The following is a 22,006-nucleotide window of genomic DNA, read 5'->3' on the forward strand; positions in this document are numbered from 1 at the left end:
AATACCCATACGACTGTCAGCTGATTTCTCAACAGAAACTTTGCAGGCCAGAAGGGAGTGGCAAGAAATATTCAAAGTGATGAATACCAAGAACCTACAACCAAGATTACTTTATCCAGCAAAGCTATCATTCAGAATTGAAGGTCAGATAAAGAGCTTCACAGATAAGGAAAAGCTAAAGGAGTTCATCACCACCAAACCAGGATTATATGAAATGCTGAAAGGTATCCTTTAAGAAGAGGAAGAGGAAGAAAAAGGTAAAGATACAAATTATGAACAACAAATATGCATCTATCAACAAGTGAATCTAAGAATCAAGTGAGTAAATAATCTGATGTACAGAATGAACTGTTGATTATAATAGAATCAGGGACATAGAAAGGGAATGGACTGACTATTCTTGGGGGGGAAAGGGGTGTGGGAGATGCGGGAAGAGACTGGACAACAATCGTGCACCTATGGATGAGGACAGTGGGTGGGGAGTGAGGGCGGAGGGTGGGGCGGGAACTGGGAGGAGGGGAGTTATGGGGGGTGGGGGGGAAGAGGAACAAATGTAATAATCTGAACAATAAAGATTTAATTTAAAAAAAAAGTACTTAGCTCAACTTGCTTTGAAAATTAAATAAAATACGTAGGTAAGTACGTAGCAAATTGGTTGGCCCTCTGTAAAATTCTCAATGACTGTTTTCCAATTTCTCACCCTTTCTCTTTCTCTTCCTCTTCACCTAGGCCCAGCCCTGCCATCTTGTGGTTGGAAATGTTAAGTGTGATAGAAAGCCCTGGGCTATGTCACAGCCAGCTCTGTTTGGGCAAAAAAAAAAACAAAAAACAAAAAAACCCCGCCCTAGCTGGTTTTGCTCAGTGGATAGAGCGTCAGCCTGCTGACTGAAGGGTCCCAGGTTCGATTTCAGCCAAGGGCACATGCCTCGGTTGCGGGCTTTATCCCCAGCGAGGGGTGTGCAGGAGGCAGCCAATCAATGATTCTCTCTCATCATTGATGTTTCTATCTCTCTTTCCCTCTCCCTTCCTCTCTGAAATCAATAAAGATATTGAAAAAAAAAAAAAAAAGACCGTTTGCTTTTCTCAGGCAATCTTTTTCGAGGTTTTCAGGTCAGATTCCCCCTCTTCCCGTTGAGCCTATTTTAAACAATAGCATGGACTTTACAGGTAGAAAAAAAAAGGGTTACTTACGTCTTTTTTAAAAAAAGCATTTCCAGCTCTTAGCAAAAGTTTCTGGTTTATTGCAGGCGCTCAATAAATGCTCGCAATTATTTCGTAAGAATTACTTTCTACCATGTAATAGGAGGAATGGTAGGAGTTGTGAACACCTCTGGGGGGAAAGCAAACTTTCTTATTCAGAATAACACAGAGGAGTGAAGTGAGGTGTTTGGTATCGACACACTAATTTTGCTGGTACTTGAAAGTGAAGCAAACTCCTGGGAACCTTCACTTACAATCAACTGAAGGGAGGGTCCAGCCAGATGCTTGAGTAAACTACAAATCCCAGCATGCTTCGGGGCGGGCCCAGCGCCTGCGCAGATCACGCGGGGCGGTCATGTGACTCCAGCATGGCGGTGTTTGCAGATTTGGACCTGCGAGCGGGCTCGGACCTAAAGGCGCTGCGCGGGCTCGTGGAAAACGCCGCTCACCGTGAGTCGCCCTAGCTTTGCGGGCCGCAGTGCCTGCCCAGCCTCGCCGGCCCCCAGACTGTCGGGCCACGTTCTGGAAGGACTCGGCAAGGCCGGGCCTCCGGGTCTCTGGGATGTCCCTGGAAGCTGCAGTGTTGTTTGGATCCCTAACGCGGGAAATTCGAAGCTGTTACCCAGTCTAGCTCCTGCTTTCATGCAAATTGAGGAAACTGAGGCCATGAGAATGTGGAGGATTTGCAGAGGGCCCCACAGCTGATGGAATGTAGAAGCCAGGGCTTCCAATGTAATCGACACCAGTGCTCTTAATGTCACACCCCTGTCTGCCTTTCACGACTGGGTCGGAGCAAACGCGCGAGCAGTGCATGGACGGAGAGTACTGTGGGGCTCGGAGAAGCGGGGGTGAGGGTGGTGGGGGGGGGGGGAGTAGGGGGCTGCGAGTGTTGGAATAATATTTATAGAAAAGGTAGGTAGGAGAGGATATACTGGGGGTGGCGGGTAGCAGCATGGCCAGAACGCTGGATTCATATTTGAATCCAAGGAAGCGAAAGCCCTGAGAGAAGAACCTGTTTTAATTATTGAAACTAATCATGACAGCTGTTTTCTTCCTTAGATGTGGGGATAGAAGGGTTTACAAATGAAGAGGTTTCTGCAGGATTCCTCAGTTAGCCCTGTGGGAGCTGGTCATGATACTTTTCAGAGGGTAATGCTGGATAAAGCCAGCCTTTGGCAAAGTGGGTTACTCCATTTCTTCTTGTCCTTTTGTCTTTTCATTGCAGCCAGTAATTAGCATTGTCTCTCCGAGAATCCTTTCCTCTCCAGTAAAAGGAAGCCGATGGACGTGATGATCTGGGCCGTTTAACGCTACTATTTGGTGGTTTCTTTAAAATCAAATTTTCTGGGTGTCGTTTGTATTACTTCTTCAATTAACCTTTTCCGGATGCTTTTTCCTTAGTAACTGAATCATGATACACAGAGAGCGGCCATGTATTTCTATTCATTCTTTGATTTCTTGTGCTCAGCACAGTCACTCAGCCCTGGCAGATAGTGATTGCTCACTTATTGCTTATGGAATAAGTTAATAAGCCATACACCTTTTTAAAAATACAGAAAACGATTACTTGTTTAGAAAATTGCCTCAGTTTCAAATATCCTTGAAGGAGATATGGTAAAGTGTCCATACATTGTTACCCAATGTGTATAATTAAAATTAAATGAAACATGACAGAAAGTCACCCCAATTTTAGTTAAAGATAAAGGAGTGCTATTTGGTGAGTGGCAATTTTCAAAGAGTAAAGAAGACAGATCCCTGGTTCTTAGTTTATGATGTGATGTAAGAAACCAATAATCTTCAGAAATAAGTTATATAAGTAGACACCAGTTAAATAAGTTACACCAGAGACATTGGGAAGTAATCCTAAGACGCCAGATGGGTCGTCTAGGAAAAGTTTGTGGAGAAATTGAATCTAGTTGACATTTCTGAAGGACAGTAGGGACATTGTTTAGCGGCCAAAAGGTTTCCCGAGTGGGCATAACAAGAAAGCGTAGAGCAGACTTTGGAGTATGGTAAAGATGAATGGTGCTGGGGTGTGTGGATGGGGCTTGGTTGATTTGATTGAATGAAAAGTGAAGCACAAAGTACTGGAAGTTTCTTTTATTTTCTGGTTTTCTGTATTCTCAACACTTAGCAAACGGCCTGTCATGTAATGGATACTCAATATTTGCGTGAGGAAGGAAAGAAGGAAGTTGGACAAATTGATGAAAGGGGGCCCACTATTTTGGCATTAATATGCATTATATTTTCATATCCTGTCATTACCCACACCCCACCCCACCCCATTGGTGTTAAAATAACTTGAAAATATGATTTAGGCATGTTTTTGGTAGTCAAATGCCCAGAACAGTGCTCTGTAATGAGGCTGATAGTGCAAGGCCCTGACCTTAAAGAGTTCCCAGTCTTGATGGTGGAGAGCTCCAAAAGAGAAGTGGACAGTGGTGTGAGGGCATCATTACTCCATTTCCCCTCAGGAAAAGGGCCTCAAAAGGAAGTAATAAGGCTAAAAAGCAAATAAAATGAGTGAGAGTAAAGGTGGGGCTGAAAAAGTATAAAGTTGGTGGGATGAAATGAAAAAAGGAATATGAAAGAGAATGATAGATGGAAAGGAGACACACAAAGTTAAGGGTGTTTAGTTTCATGCTAATAGTATGTCACAGAAGTCAAAGCCTTAACTAAGCGCCAGACACTGTTCTAAAACACTCTGTGTGTGTTATCTCGTTTAATCCTTGTGACGTGTATCTTAAGTTCTTTTATTATCACCATTTTGACAGACGAAGAATCTGAAACTTGTAGTAAGTGGTAATGCTTTGATCTGAAAGCAGGCAGTCTGACACCAGAGCCCATACCACTCTGCAAACTTCCTCCTAGTCTTGACATCTAGAAGAGGGATGGGACTATGGGTAAAGGAAAGAGAGGTTGTTATATTTAAGAAGAATGTTCCATTTTTCTTTTCAGTTGGCTATTCAGTTGTTGCCATCAATCACGTTGTTGAATTTAAGGAAAAGAAACAGGTAAAATATAATTTCCGAAGTTAATAATAACCAGTTTTTATAATTATTTATATTTATATTGGTAATATGGAACCTACAGATAAGCATATTTTCTTGCAATTTTAAAAAATGCATTCTCTGTGCACTATTCTTAATTTATAATAGTTGAGTTGATGCCTATTTGTGCAAATAATAGTTTTTGTGTGACATAATAGACATGCTCTGAGGAGTCTTAAAGTTGATTTGATGTTAAGTCACTCAATAGTCATTTTTTTTTAAAAAAAAAAAGCATTGTTATTGACTGACTATAATCACAATATTTGATTTTTTAACTCTTTAACATAAACATACTGGTAAATGTGTATATTTTTCTTTAGGCCAGCAACTGTACCTTACAGGTTATTTCAGTCTAAAAACTCCTTTTTATCCTTCCCGTCCATTGATGTTTACAGTTGCTTCTCTGCGCCTCCGCTTTCTTTAATTTTTTTTTTTAAGAAAATGCTAATTTAGTGTTTCTGAATACCAGAAATTAGCTTTCTTCTTTTCTTAAATTATCTTTCCTGCAAACCCCTAGTAAGTTTTCCATTATGCTTTGTCCCATTAACATGTAGCAGGGGTGGGCAAACTTTTTGACTCGAGGGCCACAATGGGTTCTTAAACTGGACCGGAGGGCCGGAACAAAAGCATGGATGGAGTGTTTGTGTGAACTAATATAAATTCAAAGTAAACATCATTACATAAAAGGGTATGGTCTTTTTTTTTTTTTTTTTTTTTTATTCATTTCAAACGGTAGTTTGTCCACGGCTGATTCTAGGGTAACTGTTTATTATTTGTTGTAGGAAATTGAAAAACCAGTCGCTATTTCAGAACTCTTTACAACTTTGCCAATTGTACAGGTAGGTGTTCTGTTGTTTAAGAAGCATAATACCTATTCTTACGATGCAGACACACCCAGTGATATGTATGGTTCTCTACCCTGCGATGCCCCTTCCTCTGCTTACCAGCCTTACCTTTCCATCAGGACCCAGCTCTTCTGTGAAACACTCCCTTACTACCAATTCCATACTTCTCGGTGATCTTCTTTCCTGAACTCCTACAACCTTTAAGTCATCTCATTATGTAGCTTAACATACATCTTTTTTCTCTAGCTGTAATATAAATTTCTTGAGCATGAAGGCTGGGTTTTACTGCCCTATTGCTGGTATCTTTTTAATGAATGCCTCCACTGGTTAAGAGGAAAATCAGTCATTTGTATTCTCTGCTTTTCTGATGGTATGTTTTTGATTATAGGGAAAATCAAGACCAATAAAAATTTTAACTAGACTGACGATTATTGTTTCGGATCCATCTCACTGCAATGTTTTGGTAAGTTAATTACCTTTCTTCTCTCATTTTGGCCTTGTAAGTTGATTGATTAATATTGAAAGTGTTGCTTTTCAACGTCACCCGTTCTTACACCCCCTATCCTGTGCATGACACCTGCCCGCTGTCCTCATCTTCAGAATTCACATAATATAACAGAATCTCTTCTACTCATGGCACATGTATAGGATACCACAATCTATGAGTCCTTGGGCAATTGTTAGTCATTGAGCTCACATGAACCAGACCTACGGTGGTGCTAGGGATATTGCTGTGAATAATACAGACACAATCCTTTTAAATCTGTGAGAAATAGCTAAAAAAGTGGAGGTAGTAAATAAAGAATGCTCTGGAGGACAGTTTGAGGAAGTTGATGTTCAAACTGGGGCCAGAAAAATCAGTAACTGTTACATAGATGTTGAGTGGGGGAGAGAGTGTTCTCAGAGATAGGAGGGATTATGCAAAGGCCCTGAAGCCAAGGAAAGCATGGTGTGCTCTGGGAACTGGAACACCACCACTAGGATTGAGCCTGCTAAGCTGGCTAACCTGAGATGAGGTTAGGGAGGTTGGTCTGGGTGAGCAGATCTTAACCAAGGGACGTTTGCATTATAAAGAATGGATCAGAGGGGGTGAAGAGGATTTGAGAAGCATCCAGGTGGGCGGATTGATGGGATTTGGTGGTTAATTGGATTTAGGATGATGACGCCTTAGTGTGGCCTGAGCAGCCAGTTAGGTAGCTGATGGTACCATTTGCTGAGCCAGGACATACAAAGAAAAGCAGGTTTGAGGGCATGGCGTTTGAGACATGGTGGGTTATTGTAAAAGTTCCAATGGAGCCTATCAAATGGCAGTTGGAAAGTCATGGCCCTTAGAAGAGTGATCCTAATAATAGATAATGACTTGAAAGTGGTCACCCTGTAGAGAATAATTTAATTCATGGGAGTGAATGAGACTCCCTGGTCTGAGTGTGAGGTGGGAAGAGAAGGTCTAGGACAGTCCTGAGGAATTTCAGCTTTTAATGGGAGGAAGATAAGCTAGAATAAGCTGTTTTTAATATATACTTCTCTCGTTCTGCCCTTGGTTTCTCAGGTATTTTCCTGCACATCTAGCAGTTTAATTTTTATTTAACAGTATTCTCATTGTGAACCTAAATGCCTCACACTGAGTCAAGTGTATTTCTTGTCTCCCAACAAAATTGTGAATTCCCTGAAGGGCAAACATATGCCTTAAATGATTCTGTACCCCTAGTGTCCACACAACAGGCTCTAGTCACTGTCTGACAAACTCCTCCACTAGTTTGTGAAAGCAAGGGCTATCTAATTTGATTTTTATATTGCAAACACAATGTTTGATACAAGTGTAACAGTGTAGGAAGGAAGGTAGAAGGTTGGTGGGATGGATGTTGGTATCTAAATTCTCACGTGCTTAGAAAGTCTTCTCTGCCAACCTACAAAGCAAAGCAAAACTGTCAGCGACATGTTAGGTGTGCAGCCAAACCACAGGCAGGATCCCATGGGTATTGTTTTTGTTACTGTATGACAACATTCTTTTTATTACTAGAGAGCAACTTCTTCGAGGGTCCGGCTGTATGATATTGTTGCAGTTTTCCCAAAGACAGAAAAACTTTTTCATGTAAGTAACAGATTAAGTAAAAGAAAATAGTGTTTATTATTTTTTAAAAGAAGTCTTGATTGTTATGCCTTTGTGGATGATCTGTTTCGCCCTATCTGGAAACTGGATTTTTCATTTACGGTTCTGGAATTTCACAGGTTGTCTTTAGATGGCATGTGTTTTGTATTGTTCATCCTGCTAGACATTTGATGGGCTCAGATTTGAACAGCCCATCAAGTTTTCTCCTGTTTCTTTATCTCTGCTTCATTCATTCATTCATTCATTCGAAACTTCTATTAGTAAATGTTAGTCTCACTCTTTGTAGTTCTAAAAGTCACTTCAATTTCTGCCCTTCTTACTAGTTGCTGCTGCTTGTTAGGGGAAAAAGGCATAAGGTTCTACTGTGGCGTGAAAGCTCCCACTTGTCTGATCTTTCCCCTTTGCATGCTGAGAGGTGTGGCCCATATGCCAGCAGGATCACGTCAGGCATCGGTCTTCTAGAAATTCTCCACAGTCAGCCATCTGCTGATCCTGTCCCCCTCCTGATCTTAGAGCCTTTGTGAATGCAATTCCTTTTGTACTTTTAAAATTGCTATATCTGTGATTGTTTTCAGGAGGGAAAGTTATATAACAAGGTATGGTCATTTTTTATCAATTTAAGACAGAACGTTCTGGACATTTTAAATGATTACAGAAAAGGGAAAAAAATCACCTGAAATGAAGTGTTTCAGTAATATGTTTTACATTGTGAAAAGAGCTATAGATACTTTTAGAAAGTTCTGAATGTTGTCTTTAGGTTCCAAAAAGTATCCATCTGCAAAACGTATATCCACCAAAGGTATATTGCAGGGGGAAAAAAGTACTGGTTTTGATGTTTTAATTTTACAGCATAGTTTATTTCTAAGCAAAGTCTATTCTAAAATTATAGGAAGATTTTGCCTAAGTTTATCCAGTAGATGGAGCTGTTGACAAAGAAGACTTATCTGTGGTAAATTTAGTTTTCCAGGCTTACTATCAATTCTTTTTTTTAAATCAATTCTTAAATGTGTATATTATTGTAGAGGAACAGCACAACTTATCTATGAATAATTTTGTTTTTGATGATTCCTTTCATAAAATGTTCAATTATAATAGTTTTCAATTTTGTTTCAGAAAAAGAGGTCAGTAAAGGGGAGTGGTACATATTCATCAGAGACCCCTATGGAACTTTTTAAAATCAGGGTGCTCAGCCCCCTCCACTATAGATTCTGATCCCAGTAGGTTTGGGATTGAGTTTGGTATCTGTTTGTTTCAAGTTCCACAGGAGATTCTGATTAATTGATGGAACCATGGTAGGTATAAGGACTGTGGGCAGTTCCCAAATTTGTTAAATAGTAACTTAGTTTTGTTATTAAATAACAGTTTAGTTACGTTGTACACTAAAAGCTGGTAATATACCCAATTTGTACTACTTTTTTTCCAAAATTGATTTAGAAATGTAAGCATATAACTTATATTTCCATAGCCATTTACTGGTGATTAGAGAAACAGAACCCTTAAAACATGACAGTATGGCTGGAAGACATACATTTATGTTACCTCCAGAAGACTTTTACATGTTGTTTCACCTCTACTACAACACTCCTGAGGGATCACTGGGACGCGTAGTTGTTGCTCTCCCCATTTTATGGGAGAGAGAACGGAGGCTGGGACTGAGTGACTTGCTCTAGACCCCCGGCAGTACGCAGTAGAGCTAAGGCTGTAGGCTTAGAACACATTGTAATTCCGTACAGCAGTTTGATCTTAGTTGTTTATCATATTACTTATTTTTCTCAGACTATTCAAAAAGTGAATTCAAAGCATGATATGTGTTTGATGATGGTGAGTGAAACAAGTATTCTAGAAGAAGGAAGAAAGCTACAAATAATTTACGCAGTATTTGTTTGGATTTGGTTATACAGATATACTAAAAACGTTACATAAAAACCGTTTTTAAAATTGGAACAACTTCCTCTGATGTGTCCAAATCTTACCCATTCTCTAAGACTCAATTCAAGTTGGGGCTCTCCTTGTTTTTATAGACAATCAATTTTAAAAAGCTTTTAAAAGTCTTTCATGGTCTGGAATCAGGACAAATGCAAGCAGTTGTTGTTTAAGAGGTTGTATCCTGTAATTGATTCCATTTGTTTGGTTTGAAAGTTGATTAATTTAAACGGTGTAGATATAATCTAAAACTAAGGTCTATAAGATAATCATAACACACATATGTTAACAATTAGTAGTATAAAATCTAACCACCTTAATAGCATTGGGAATTCCCAGGGCTTCTTGGGATGGGGGAGGGAATGTAGCAGAGAGTTTCAGAGAAGCTTCAGGAGCTTCTGAGTTCCTTATTCCCACTTAAAGTGACTAGATTTAAAGATTTAGGTTGAGGTGAATTCAGGTTATTTAGTCGAGGTGAATTCAGGTTATTTAGTCTAGTTGTCTACAAACTATTTAGATTGTGTACCCTATCAATTCTAATAAGCATTGAGGCTGCATCCCCAATATCTGCATGTTTCTTTTCTTTTTTTAAAAAAAATATTTTATTGATTTTTTTACAGAGAGGAAGGAGAGGGATAGAAAGTTAGAAACATCAATGAGAGAGAAACATCGATCAGCTGCCTCCTGCACACTCCCTACTGGGGATGTGCCCACAACCAAGGTACATGCCCTTGACTGGAATCGAACCTGAGACCCATCAGTCTGCAGGCCGACGCTCTATCCACTGAGCCAAACCGGTTAGGTCATATGTTTATTTTCTTATAAATTATTTGCATACTTGATTATAACAGTGTGCTGTAAAAGGTAACATACACACAAAACAAGTTTTAAGAGAGTGAATTAAAAAATGGATGGAAATAAAAGTTCTATTTGCTTCCTGCTTCCAAAATCCGTGCCTACTTCCCTTTACAAACTACTGTTGTAGAGTATGCTACCAGTACCTCAGGCTCTTGAAACGGGTTATTTTTTAGGACAGTCCTTATGGCTCCCCCAGCTTCAAAATTGCTGGGGATATTTGTTAAAATGAGGATGCTTTGGCCCTACTTCTGAATTTATCACTGGGAGTGGGGCCTGGTAATCTTTTTCTAAATATATATATTTTTATTGATTTAGAGGAGAAAGGGAGATGAATAGAAACATCAATGATGAGAATCATTGATTGGCTGCCTCCTGCATGCCCCCTACTGGGGATCAAGCCGCAACCCAGACATGTGCCCTGACTGGGAATCCAACTGTGACCTCCTGGTTCATAGGTTGTTGCTCATATGGGAGACTCAAATCCATTCTTTAGAAAAGTGCACCAGTGTGGGGCATGCAGGAGGCACCTCAAACTTAAAATGTCTCAAACTGAATTCTTTTGCTACTTAGCTTTCTATTAATCCAAATGTTCACTTGATACATTTAGATAACCATAAAATAAAAGCATTGTTCATATTAAAGTACTTTCTAAATCATTAAAGAAGATTAAATCATGTACAAATAATATTTATGGTTAAAAATCTTATTATAGTGGTTTTGGCAGGTAGTATATGAATTCATATCAGTTCTTTTTCTTTGGCCAAGGTCTCCTATGAGGACTTAAGGAAAGAATATTCTTGAAAATGCACATACATATGCAAACATTTTTTTATTTTATAAAACAAGGAGAACAGAAGGATAGGGATTCATAGTTCTCCCCAAGTCCCTTTTATGGATGTCAGGGTAGTACATTTTGGATTAATAGAATGCTAAATAGCAAAAGAATTCAATTTGAAACATTTTAAGTTTGAGGTGTCAAAGGGAACCAAGTAGAACTGGCCTTCTACTGAAAGTTTATTAAAATGCATGTACTTAAACCAACACGGGATAGTTTTTAATTAGCCAGTTATATAGAAGAAAGAGAAAATGACCAATACATAAGTAATAAGTAGGCTAATTTAGCTTTGGTCTGGGGAAGAATATTCAGCAGACTTAAAAATAAATGAATCAGCTTTTTTTAGTGAAAAATAATTTCTGTTCATGATAATAACTTCAAACAGTACAAATAGATAAGCATTGGAAAGTACACTTTTCTCCCACCTAAAATTTCCTCTCCCTTTTCTCCTGAGGCAAGCACTGCTAACAGTTCTGTGTCTTCTCAGAAATATTATTTACCTAATCCTTCCTTCATTCCTCTCTCTTCCTTTCTTCCTTTCTTCTTATGTAACACCATGCTTTTTTTTCACCTAACAGTATATCTTGGAGATGGTCCCTGATGACAATTAAAGATATACCTCTTCCTTTTTAGGAGTCAGCATATTCCATTATAAAAAGGGACTATATATAATTTATTGAAATGAAATTGATACATGATCAATTGCATCTAGTCTTTTGTGATTGGTGTTTGCAGTGACTATCATTGTATTCCTGAGCATTTGTAGAGTACATTGCTATAAAATATATTTCTAGAGCCTATAGGATACATTCCTATAGGTGAAGTAAAATTTTGATGCCTATTGCTAAAGTACTTTTTAAGACTCTGTACTGGAGTAAGGATCCTGTGAGTATCTGTTTATTCATTCTTGTGTTAGCATGTATTCCTGAACATTTTTATCTTTGCCATTGTGATAGTTACTACTAAAAAATGGTGGACAGCAGCTGAACTTGTATTATCTACTATTCAGAGCTTTTCTTCATCCATTCCTATTAAATTTTCAATGACTCTTTTATGAGTTGGGCAGCTGTAGCAGTTGGGATGGGGCAGATTCTTAATGAGCCAAGTGTTTTTGCCAAAACAGCGCTACTTCCCAGGCTTACTGAGTTACTAGGACTGTCTTAAAGCCAGGGAGTCTGGGTGGGGTTAGGAGTGACCCCTTCTTTACTCCTCTTCCTTACTCCGCCCTTTCCCTTGGTCTCTGCCCCTGATATTGGTTTGTTAGCATAGCCACCTGGCAGTGTGAATTTGTTCATGGATTCTATATATACCAAAACTGTGAGTGTGTCTTATGTTTAATACAGTTCAAAACAGCCAGTTCTTTTTATCACTGTAAATCAAATAATGGAAAATCAGAGCCAGATATTCATCTTCTAGCAGTGTCTTTTGGCTTGTACTCTTAAACAAGTACCCTTTCCTCAAATTTATTTTCCTTCTGTCCTGATTTTCTTATCTGTTTATTTCATCTTGCATGCAGCTTTTGTAAGCAGTTTCAAATCTCTTTTGGAGTATTGATCAACAAATGATAGCAAAAATTAGAAGAAAGGAAAGGGAAATTAAATCTGAAAAATGCATTCAGTATCATTTGATTTGTAACAGCTCTGTGTTGACCATTTATGAAGATTGTTTTCATTAGTATTTGAACAAAATGCCATTGGTAGTGTCATGTTCGTGTTTTTTCAGCCGTTCAATAGACAAGTAGGAACCACAGGCCTGAAACAATTCCTAGCACAAAAATAAATGATTTACGGGAAAAGTGCAGCATTTGGCCTTTTTTTTTTTTTTTTGGATTTCAGTTAGTTTTCCCTTTCTAGAACAATCTATACTTCCACAAATGGAACCTCTCTTAGCAGCCCATCCTTATGTAGCAGACCATGAGTCAGAGGGTCTCTAGGCCCTGTCTGTTTAAGGTCTGTGGACATATCACACTGCTTCAGCCAGATTACAGTTAAACTGTTCAAGCCAAACCTGCAGGAATGGCTGACCATTGCCTTTGTATTTCAACGCAGAGCCATCATAACACCTTTAGAGTGAGTAATGTCTATTTATATTTCTTTATATCAGAATTGACTTCATTCCTATTCTTAACGTGCCAATTTTTCTTTTGCCTTTCTCTTTGGTCTCCTTCGTTCTCTTAGCTAAAAGTTTAGCATATTTTGCAGCCTCTTCCTTATTATTATTATTATTATTTTATTTTTAGTGCATTGTTTCTTCAGAGCAATACACTGATGTTTGTGTAGCAATACGCTGAATCTCGGGTGCTTTGGTCCAAAGTTTCTTACCTTCTTTATGTAGGGGCTTTCTCACACGTTTATGCAGACATCATCATCTTTTGAGAAATTTTGTAGTTTGTGGATTCTGCTGTTCTTTTGGTCCCCAGATGACAAGGCACAGTATCAGTGAGACCAGCAATATCTTTTTTTACAGTGACCTAGTTGAGACCACTGAGATTGGCATCCACAATGCAACCCCGAACAGATTTGTGCTTTCTCTCTCCAATCCTCCTTGGTGTATAACAGGAATGCCTTACTCAGTAGCAGGTGGATATGGCAGTGGGTCAAGACTCCCTGCTTCATGAGGAAACCTTGTTTGTTGCTCTCACCACTGATTCAAACCACATACCCCTTTTTCATTTTTCACCCAGAGCATCAGCAAAAACTTCTGTGGCTATGTGCTTCTCACAAAAGGTAGACGTTTGCATTCCTCGTCCATTTCAGTGAGTCCCTGGCAGCCAGTGGCTGGGAAGGAGGTGTTCACCTTCATCCTGAAGCAGCTGCCCACCTCCAAGGAGCCACAAAAAAGAGCTTACCTGCTTTTTCTTCTTGACAGGTTGCTTGTACACATCTAGATGTGGATTTAGTCTGCATAACTGTAACAGAGAAACTACCATTTTACTTCAAAAGACCCCCTATTAATGTGGTAAGTGTTATACTTTCCTTTCTATACTTGAATCTGTAGAAACTTAGATTAACAAATTGGACAAGGAACAGAAGAAACCAGTGCTCTTAGATGAAGAAAAACAAAGGCTAGGTGATAAATAAGCATTTTGTTGTTGTTGTTAATCCTCACCAAAGATATTTTGCCATTGATTTGTAGAGAGAGTGGAAGGGAGGGGGGAGACAGAGAGAAACATTGATGTGAGAGAGACACATCGACTGGTTGCTTCCCACATGTGCACCCAACCAGGGCTGGTATCGAGCCTGCAACCAAGGTTCCTGCTATTGACCAGAATCGAACCTGGGACCCTTTAGTCCACGAGCCAATGCCTCTATCAAATCAGCTAGGGCTAAGTAAGCATTTTTAAAATATATATATATATATTTTATTGATTTCAGAGAGGAAGGGAGAGGGAGAGAGAGATAGAAACATCAACGATGAGAGAGAATCATTGATTGGCTGCCTCCTGCATGCCCCCTACTGGGGATCGAGCCTGTAACCCGGGCGTGTGCCCTTGGCTGAAATCGAACCTGGGACCCTTCAGTCAGCAGGCTGACGCTCTATCCACTGAGCCAAACGCCAAACCAGCTAGGGCAGTGGCCGGCAAACTGCGGCTCGCGAGCCACATGCGGCTCTTTGGCCCCTTGAGTGTGGCTCTTCCACAAAATACCACGTGCGGGCGCGCACATACAGTGCGATTGAAACTTCGTGGCCCATGCACAGAAGTCGGTATTTTGTGGAAGAGCCACACTCAGGGGCCAAAGAGCCGCATGTGGCTCGCGAGCCGCAGTTTGCCAACCACTGGGCTAGGGCTAAATAAGCGTTTTTAAGAGGTCATTTTTATTTTTGTAAACTGACTAAACAAGAAAAGAAAGGTTAAAATAAAATAAAAATTTCAGTAAATTATGGAGATGTTTTTGAAAGGCTTTACAAATCAAAATCTATGAAGGGTATTTCTTGGAAGGAACGCTAACAGTGTTGGACACTTACTGCCTGAATATTGAACACTAAGGGGGCAGAAGTCAAGAAAGAAGGGGAAGGGAAATAATGTTGGGGATCCCTGAGGCACCAGTGAGCTGGGGGAGGGCATGCACGGGAAGCATAGCAGGCATGGTCCATGCGCAGTGGAAAGCTGCACTGAAGCATGCTGGTTTACACAAAAGCCGGGTTACCTTTGTAATTATCTAAGAGGGGAGCCATGCATTCCAGGGACTTTTTGTTCCTCCCTCTGCTATAGAATTTTTCTCAGTACCTTTCTATATGGTACCTTTCTGCATAGTTCTCGTTTTCCCTACCCTTCCTCTTCCATCTGTCATGCCGTCTTGTGAGTCTTACTCCGTCATAAAGGTGATATTTCACATCACTAACAGCTGTTAACTGATTTCATCAGCAGCCAGATCCTAGGAAGGGGGAGGATGCTATTTTGGAAGAGTGGCTTCCAAAGCTTAGTCTCCCATTCTCAGAAAGTGTTATGGAAGGAGAAAGAGAGTTTAATAAACAATCCAGGTTATATACCTAATCCTGTCAGAATTGGAAAATTAAAAATTTAATCTATTTTTTCAAGGTAGATAACGGCCCTATTCTTTTGTCTGTAGAATCACAGCCTCCTCAAGTTGTTTTCCTGTCTCTGCTGCTAAGGAATTGGCTTGATTCCAGGAATAGGGGGAGACAATGAGGAGAAAATTGATCTATGTGGTGCGGAAAAATTGAATTCAGTGTGTAAAAATTTTAGTTGGCTTATGTTCTGCCCCTTAAAATGTACTACTAAAACTGTACTTGAAAAGTACCCAAAATTTTAAAGTCATATATTTAAAGGGACTACTATAAAACAGCTCTTTTCTGATAAATATTGAGAGGAGTACTGAACATATAACAATATTGCTTAAGCTCAAATCATCATTTCCCCACATTCTTGCCAGTGCTTATAAATAAATAAGCAAATGCTAAAACAAAACAAAACACCTGAATCGTCACAGTTTAAGAGTTGGAGATCTGTGTTAACAGCCCACTTAGCAGACGTGGTGAAATGAAGACTGGCAAGGAGAAGCCATGGAGCTCTTCCGTCACAGTGTCCGGACAGTTCTGTTGATTCCCTGTCACGTGAGCCCCCTGCCATGCCCCGCTACCTGTGATAACAGGCATAGCCTGCTCCAGTACCCAGGCCTGCCACAGTCTTGTTGGCCTCACATGTGGCTCCTCTCCAGAAGTCGCCATCTCTGGCTCTAGAAGCCTGCCAGAGGCTCACACTGCCAGTCCCGTTGCTGTATAAAAGGCACCCCCTGGCGTTAGCCAGTGCAGCGGCTCTGTAAATTGCTATTAAACTTAAAGCCCTTTACCTTTCTCTTCTTCACCTTAATGAGCTAGGAAGGCTATTTTCTAGATGGCTTTGCCCGAGTCAGCCCACATACAGCACTGCTGTGTCCTTGTTGGGAGAAGGTAGTGCCGTGGTGCTGAGGCCAAATCTGTAGACTGGACAGCAGTGCACACAATTCCTTATGTCCCACAACAGGGTGAGCTTCCCAGTGGCTTCTTGGTGAGGGCTCTCAAACCAAAGTGCCCTTTGTTCAACCCAGACTGTGAGCTTCCAGAGAGCACCAGCTGTGTCATGGGCATCCTTTTTAAATTATCCCAATATTGTGCCTATAGTGGGTCCTCCCTGAAACTTCTCAGTTGGATGAATATGTGTCTAGCCTAGCATATCAAAGTACAGCTTGGGGAACCTCGCCAAATCCTGCTTGTCCGAGTCATTAGCCGGGAGTCAGTGTTGGCAGGTGAGGGGAGTGGGGTACCGGGATGGCATGAGGAGGCAGCAGCAGTAGGACATCCCACCCCCAGTTCAGCTGTTAGTTCAGGAAGGCTGCTGTTGTTTGATGATATTTTTGGCTTAATTCCCACATTTTTCAATTTAAAAATTCTGAAAAGTGAAAATTTGACAAGTGAGAGGGATATGCAATATTTAACACAGTGTCTGCTTTTTAAAAAATCTGGTGTGAACATTTTACATATGTTGTTTAATAAAAACTAGATGATGGAGTGGAGAGAAGGACTGCACTCCACTTAGATTAACAAACTGGTGGACAGCAGCTGACCTTGTATTATCCCCCCTAGTCTACCTAATATAGAAGTAGGCTGCAGTGTGAACTGGTCAGGAAGAAGAGTCCCCATTAATATATTCACCCAGTTCCCATTTACGAGAGAGGAAGCTGGAAACATACGGTAAGAGATGTCCAGCTGCTTGTTCAGGGTAAATAATAGTCGGATAGCTGTGTATGTATTATTTGTATCTGCTAATATCTAATCTGGATATGGAGCTGTATGTGTAGGGGAGTATGTTCACCATGAAAGCACAGAACATGGAGTGAATGTGGTTAACAATTCAGCCTTAAGTCTTAGTCCTTGCCTGCTCCTTTGGCCTTAAGGATGAACTTGTCTTTGGCCATGAAAAGGGGATAGGTTAGCTTTACAAGGATCCCTTCATTAGGCACATGAGGAAACAGCATAGATCTTCATTTGGATTGGGTTTGTGCTCTTTTCTTTTATGGTGGTGAAAAGTGGGAGATTAAAACAGGGAATTCATTAGTCTTTTACCTAGAGGCTAGAAGACGTGTGTGAGTTGTCAGCCTAGAAGTTTGGGATTATGAAGTTTGGGCTCAGGTATACAAAAGCACTTCACTTGTATAATTCATAGCTCTTGTCCCTTTTGTAATCTTCACATGCTTGGGGCACCATAATTTCAATGATGTAATTCCTTCTAAAGACTCCTACAAACCTCTTCTGGAGTCTAGAGCAGCGGTCACCAACTTTTTGGACCTGACGGACCACCAGTGGTCTGCAGACCACCAGTTGGCGACCAGTGGTCTAGAGTATGGGAGTCACATACATTTATTATGTGATAATTGGGTTTCTAAAAAATTGAATTTAGCTCCTCGGATAATCAAGTGACTTCTAATTATTTAGCATTTATAGTTTAAGCATTTTTACACCTACTCTAGCCCAGCAGCTTTAGGGTCAGGGCTTGAATTACTCCACTATAATGGAATTGAAATTGAAACTCAGGTAGTGTGTGACTCACACAGATAGACTTCTCTCACAAAGGCTTGCATTGGCAATTGTACTCAAGCTTTTATTCTACCTGCTGTCATTTCCCACCACTGGGAAATGCTATGGAAAATTACTTTATAGCAGAGCTCTTTAAGCACACAATAATTTCATATTTTAAAACATAATCTTTATGAATTCGAGTTTCGAGAATGTTTCTTAAGCAGCACATACCTTTACTTTCCCTTTGATTTTTTTTTTTCAGTGTTATTGCCATTCAACAGTGACTTCAAGTATATTGAGTTATTTTCAGTGTTTGTATGTGTTATGCTCTCTTTCTGATAGTTTTCCCTCAGTACTTCCTTTAACCCTAATCCATTTCTATCTTCATGGTCCAATTAGTCCCCACTGAGAGATGTCCTGTAAATAGTGTCTGAAGCAGTGATGTTGGTTGTTCCAGGAATCATGCCATATATACTTGACTAGAGGTCCGGTGCACAAAAATTTGTGCACTGGCACGGGGGGTGTCCCTCAGCCCCACTCGTGTCCTCTCACAGTCAGGGACCCCTCGGGAGATAACGACCTGCTGGCTTAGGCCCACTCCCTGGTGGCAGAAGGCAGGCCCAATCCCTAGGTGCCTGCCCCGCAGCCCCTGGTCGGGCTCAGAGCAAGCCAGTTGGGGAGTTGGGGCGCCGTCCCCTGTCATGCACAGAGCAGGGCGGATCAGGAGGTTGCGATGCCACCCTCAGTCACACTCAGGGTAGGGCCGATTGGGGGGTTGGGGCGCCACCTCCTGTCACACTCAAGGCAGGGTCGATGGGGAGGTTGCGGCGCCACCCCCTGTCACGCACAGAGCAGGGCCAATCAGGGGGTTGTGGTGCCACCCATGTCACATACAGAGCCGGCCGATCAGGGGGTTGGGGCGCTGCCCCGTCACGCACAGAGCAGGGCCCATCAGGGGGGTTGGGGCTCCGTACCCTGTCACGCACAGAGTAGGGCCGATTGGGGTTGGGGAGCTCCCCCCTGTCACGCACAGAGCAGGGCCAATCAGGAGGTCGTGATGCCCCCCTCAGTCATGCTCAGGGTAAGGCCGATTGGGGCGTTGGGGTGCTGCCCCCTGTCACTCTCAAGGCAGGGTCGATGGGGAGGTTGGGGCGCCGCCCCCTGTCACCCACAGAGCAGGGCCGATCAGGGGGTTGGGGCACTCCCCCCTGTCATACTCAGGCAGGGCCGATGGGGAGGTTGCGGCTCCACCCCGTCACACACAGAGCAGGGCCCATGGGGGTGTTGGGGCGCCGCACCCTGTCACACACACAGCAGGGCCAATCAGGGTTGGGGAGCTCCCCCCTATCAGGCACAGAGCAGGGCCGATCAGGGGGTTGGGGTGCCTTCCCCTGTCACGAACAGAGCAGGGCAGATAGGGAGGTTGTGGCCCCACCCCCTGTCACACACAGAGCCGCAGGTCTGATCAGGGGGTTTGGGTGCTGCCCCCTGTCACGCTGCTCCAGGGGCCAGGAGGCCTTGCTGCTCCGCTGATCCCGGTCCTGGGAGGCATATTACCCTTTTACTATATAGGATAGAGGCCTGGTGCACGGGTGGGGGCCGGCTGGTTTGCCCTGAAGGGTGTCCTGGATTAGGGTGGGGGTCCCCACTGGGGTGCCTGGCCAGCCTGGATGAGGAGATGATGGCTGTTTGCAGCTGGTCATACCCCCTTCAGGGTGGGGGTCCCCACTGGGGTGCCTGGCCAGCCTGGATGAGGGGATGATGGCTGTTTGTAGCTGGTCACACCCCCTTCAGGGTGGGGGTCCCCACTGGGGTGCCTGGCCAGTCTGGGTGAGGGGCTGAGGGCCGTTTTCAGGCTGGTGGGTGACTGAAGCTCCCAGCCTCTCCTTTTTTCCTTTTTTTTTTTTTATTCTGGGATTTATTTACGTTATATGGCTGTCACTGGAGCTGAGAGCAGGCATTAGCTCAGACCTTGGCTGCTGGAAGCAGGTTTCTGTGCTTTGTTTACCTTCTGTATTTGAAACTTTGTTGCGACTCCAGCTCTGAGATCGCGGCTGGCTGAAAGCAGGTTTCTGGGGTTTTGTTTAGCTTCTATATTTGTAACAATGTTTCTTAGAGTGCAAGCTCAGAGCCCAGCAGCAGCAGGCGGGGAACGTTGGCTTCCTCCGTCACTGGAGCAAGCAAGCCTCCTGTTTGGGTCAGTAGCCTGGCTGCCGGCCGCCATCTTGGTTGGCAGTTAATTTGCATATCGCCCTGATTAGCCAATGGGAAGGGTAGCGAAGTTACAGCTAATTACCATGTTTCTCTTTTATTATATAGGATTATATAGGATTGGGTGTGAGTGCTCTATAAACTTTGTTTTTTTATCACACATATATTGGGAACTGAAATGTGTTAAGTACTTCATTGATCTAATGCTTGGGCCAGTGCCAGCATCAAAATTTTGTATAGCAAAAAAAAAAAAAAAAAAAACCCTACAGAAGTAAAGTTAAAAGACTAACGATAACCCTCGCCGTTTTTGCTCAGTGGTTAGTGCATTGCCTCCTGCATGTGCCCCCACCACGGCCAGCCTGCAACTTAACCTGAGACCCTTTAGTCTGTAGGCTGACCCTCTAGCCACTAAGCAAACTGGCTAGGGCACAAATTACCTGTCTTAAAGAGTGATACACCAAGGGTGTCATCCTTTGAATTCAATAAATAACTGATTTTTATGAAATTAGCAGGGAATTCAGATATTATCCCAGTAATCAACTCCCTATTTTCTTTCTCTCTTCATTCTGTTAAGCTTAGTTCTTGGAATTTTACCATCGATATTTTTTTTTTTGGTCTTTTTTTTCACCGTCAGTATCTCTTGATTCAAGTATCACACATCTGCCCTTGGTTTGCAACGTCATTACCACGTTATTTCTCATTAGTAAAGAAATCTCCCTGTTTTAGAACCTTTGGTCAGAGAAGTGAACAAAAGCCAATCACACAGGCACTGTCGTTCTTTATGAAAGGCTGTTATGAACAACCATTTGATGAGCTTAAGGCAGTTTTCATTAAAATGGTCTTAGAAGCAAGAGCCCTGGTAATGAGTCTATACTTTATCTAAAAATTTAAAGTGTTATGAAAGGAATGTTCACAACCTCCAGTAGCACATTATCTTTAATTTCTCTGTCTCAGTTTTGTTAGCAATTTTAAGGTAAACGACTGATATACTTAAGATCACAATCAGAACTTTCATCTTAAAAAATAATTAAGCTGATAATTATATTCCTTTTTCTCTCCACCTCCCCCTCCAAAAAAAAAAAGAAGTTTAATTTTGATCTGGTCCCCATGGTGTGGTGGGGGGAAAATTTTAGTCACAATTAAGAATACTTAGGCACTTGGTCATCTAGTTCTGTGTGTCATTCTATGTGTCATCCACATCCTTCGTTTCCCCTCTTCTCCAGCCCACTGTCTTGTGTTTTAGATCAGCAACTAGAAGATGAGAAGAGAAAAAAAAAATGGCATCCTCTGGCTAACTAGTACTTTTATTAAGAGAAATAGCTAGGGGAATAATTGAGAATATGGCTAAAGGAGGTATCTTTGGTTTATCTGAATTTCAATTTGCCAAGTTCATCCTGGTTTCTTTTATGATGGATAATCAGCATTATCACATCACCTCTTTTTCATAAGCTACGATTTATTTTCTTAGAATGTAAATATATTAAACACTTGTATAAAGGGCAGTTGTGAGTGACAGAGAAGCATTATACCAGCTCTCAAGATGTACAAGCTGGGCGGGAAAAATGGGGTGGACATTTAACTGTGGCACCAAGAGTATCCTAACACATATCATTCCTAGAAACAACACAAGCCAAAGAATTAGAGGTGGGGAAAAGTTGCCAGAAAAAGGGGAGAGGGGAAGGTTACAGTGTGGAAAATAGCATGTAAAATCTAACTAATATCAAATATGAATAGGAAAATTCAAAATAAAATCTGGGAGCCTCAAGACAGCAAGAAGATTAAGGAAAGGGCAGACTGTGGGGTGTAAAAAAAAGGAAATCTGTGTTCAGGAGGGATCAGAAGGAGCCTGCCAGGTACAGCTGAATTAAATCAAGGTGGCTGCCAGTTCTGGGGGAAGACAGGTTTTTCCATTCCCTGTACACGCTCAGGAGTGGACTCTAGCAGTTAATCTGGACCA

At 41.7% G+C, this 22,006-nt stretch overlaps 1 protein-coding gene and 1 pseudogene across 2 annotated transcripts in view; one reads left to right on the forward strand and one right to left on the reverse strand.

Annotated features, from left to right (window-relative positions):
* The first annotated feature begins 1,544 nt into the window (after positions 1-1,544).
* The window catches only part of RPP30 (ribonuclease P/MRP subunit p30), a 31,745-nt gene continuing 11,283 nt past the window's right edge, over positions 1,545-22,006 (forward strand). Inside the window, exons 1-6 of the mRNA XM_081104311.1 lie at positions 1,545-1,650; positions 4,159-4,214; positions 5,033-5,089; positions 5,484-5,558; positions 7,116-7,187; positions 13,690-13,779. Of these exons, the coding sequence (XP_080960437.1) occupies positions 1,569-1,650; positions 4,159-4,214; positions 5,033-5,089; positions 5,484-5,558; positions 7,116-7,187; positions 13,690-13,779 (432 nt within the window). The 5' untranslated portion in view covers positions 1,545-1,568. The remainder of the gene's footprint in view (positions 1,651-4,158; positions 4,215-5,032; positions 5,090-5,483; positions 5,559-7,115; positions 7,188-13,689; positions 13,780-22,006) is intronic.
* LOC308529142 (small ribosomal subunit protein eS6-like) lies at positions 12,916-13,623 on the reverse strand (annotated as a pseudogene). Its single transcript has one exon. The product of its transcript is annotated as a small ribosomal subunit protein eS6-like (transcript).

This window comes from Myotis nattereri (assembly GCF_964212035.1).
Source record: "Myotis nattereri genome assembly, chromosome: 13".
Lineage (NCBI taxonomy): Eukaryota > Metazoa > Chordata > Mammalia > Chiroptera > Vespertilionidae > Myotis > Myotis nattereri.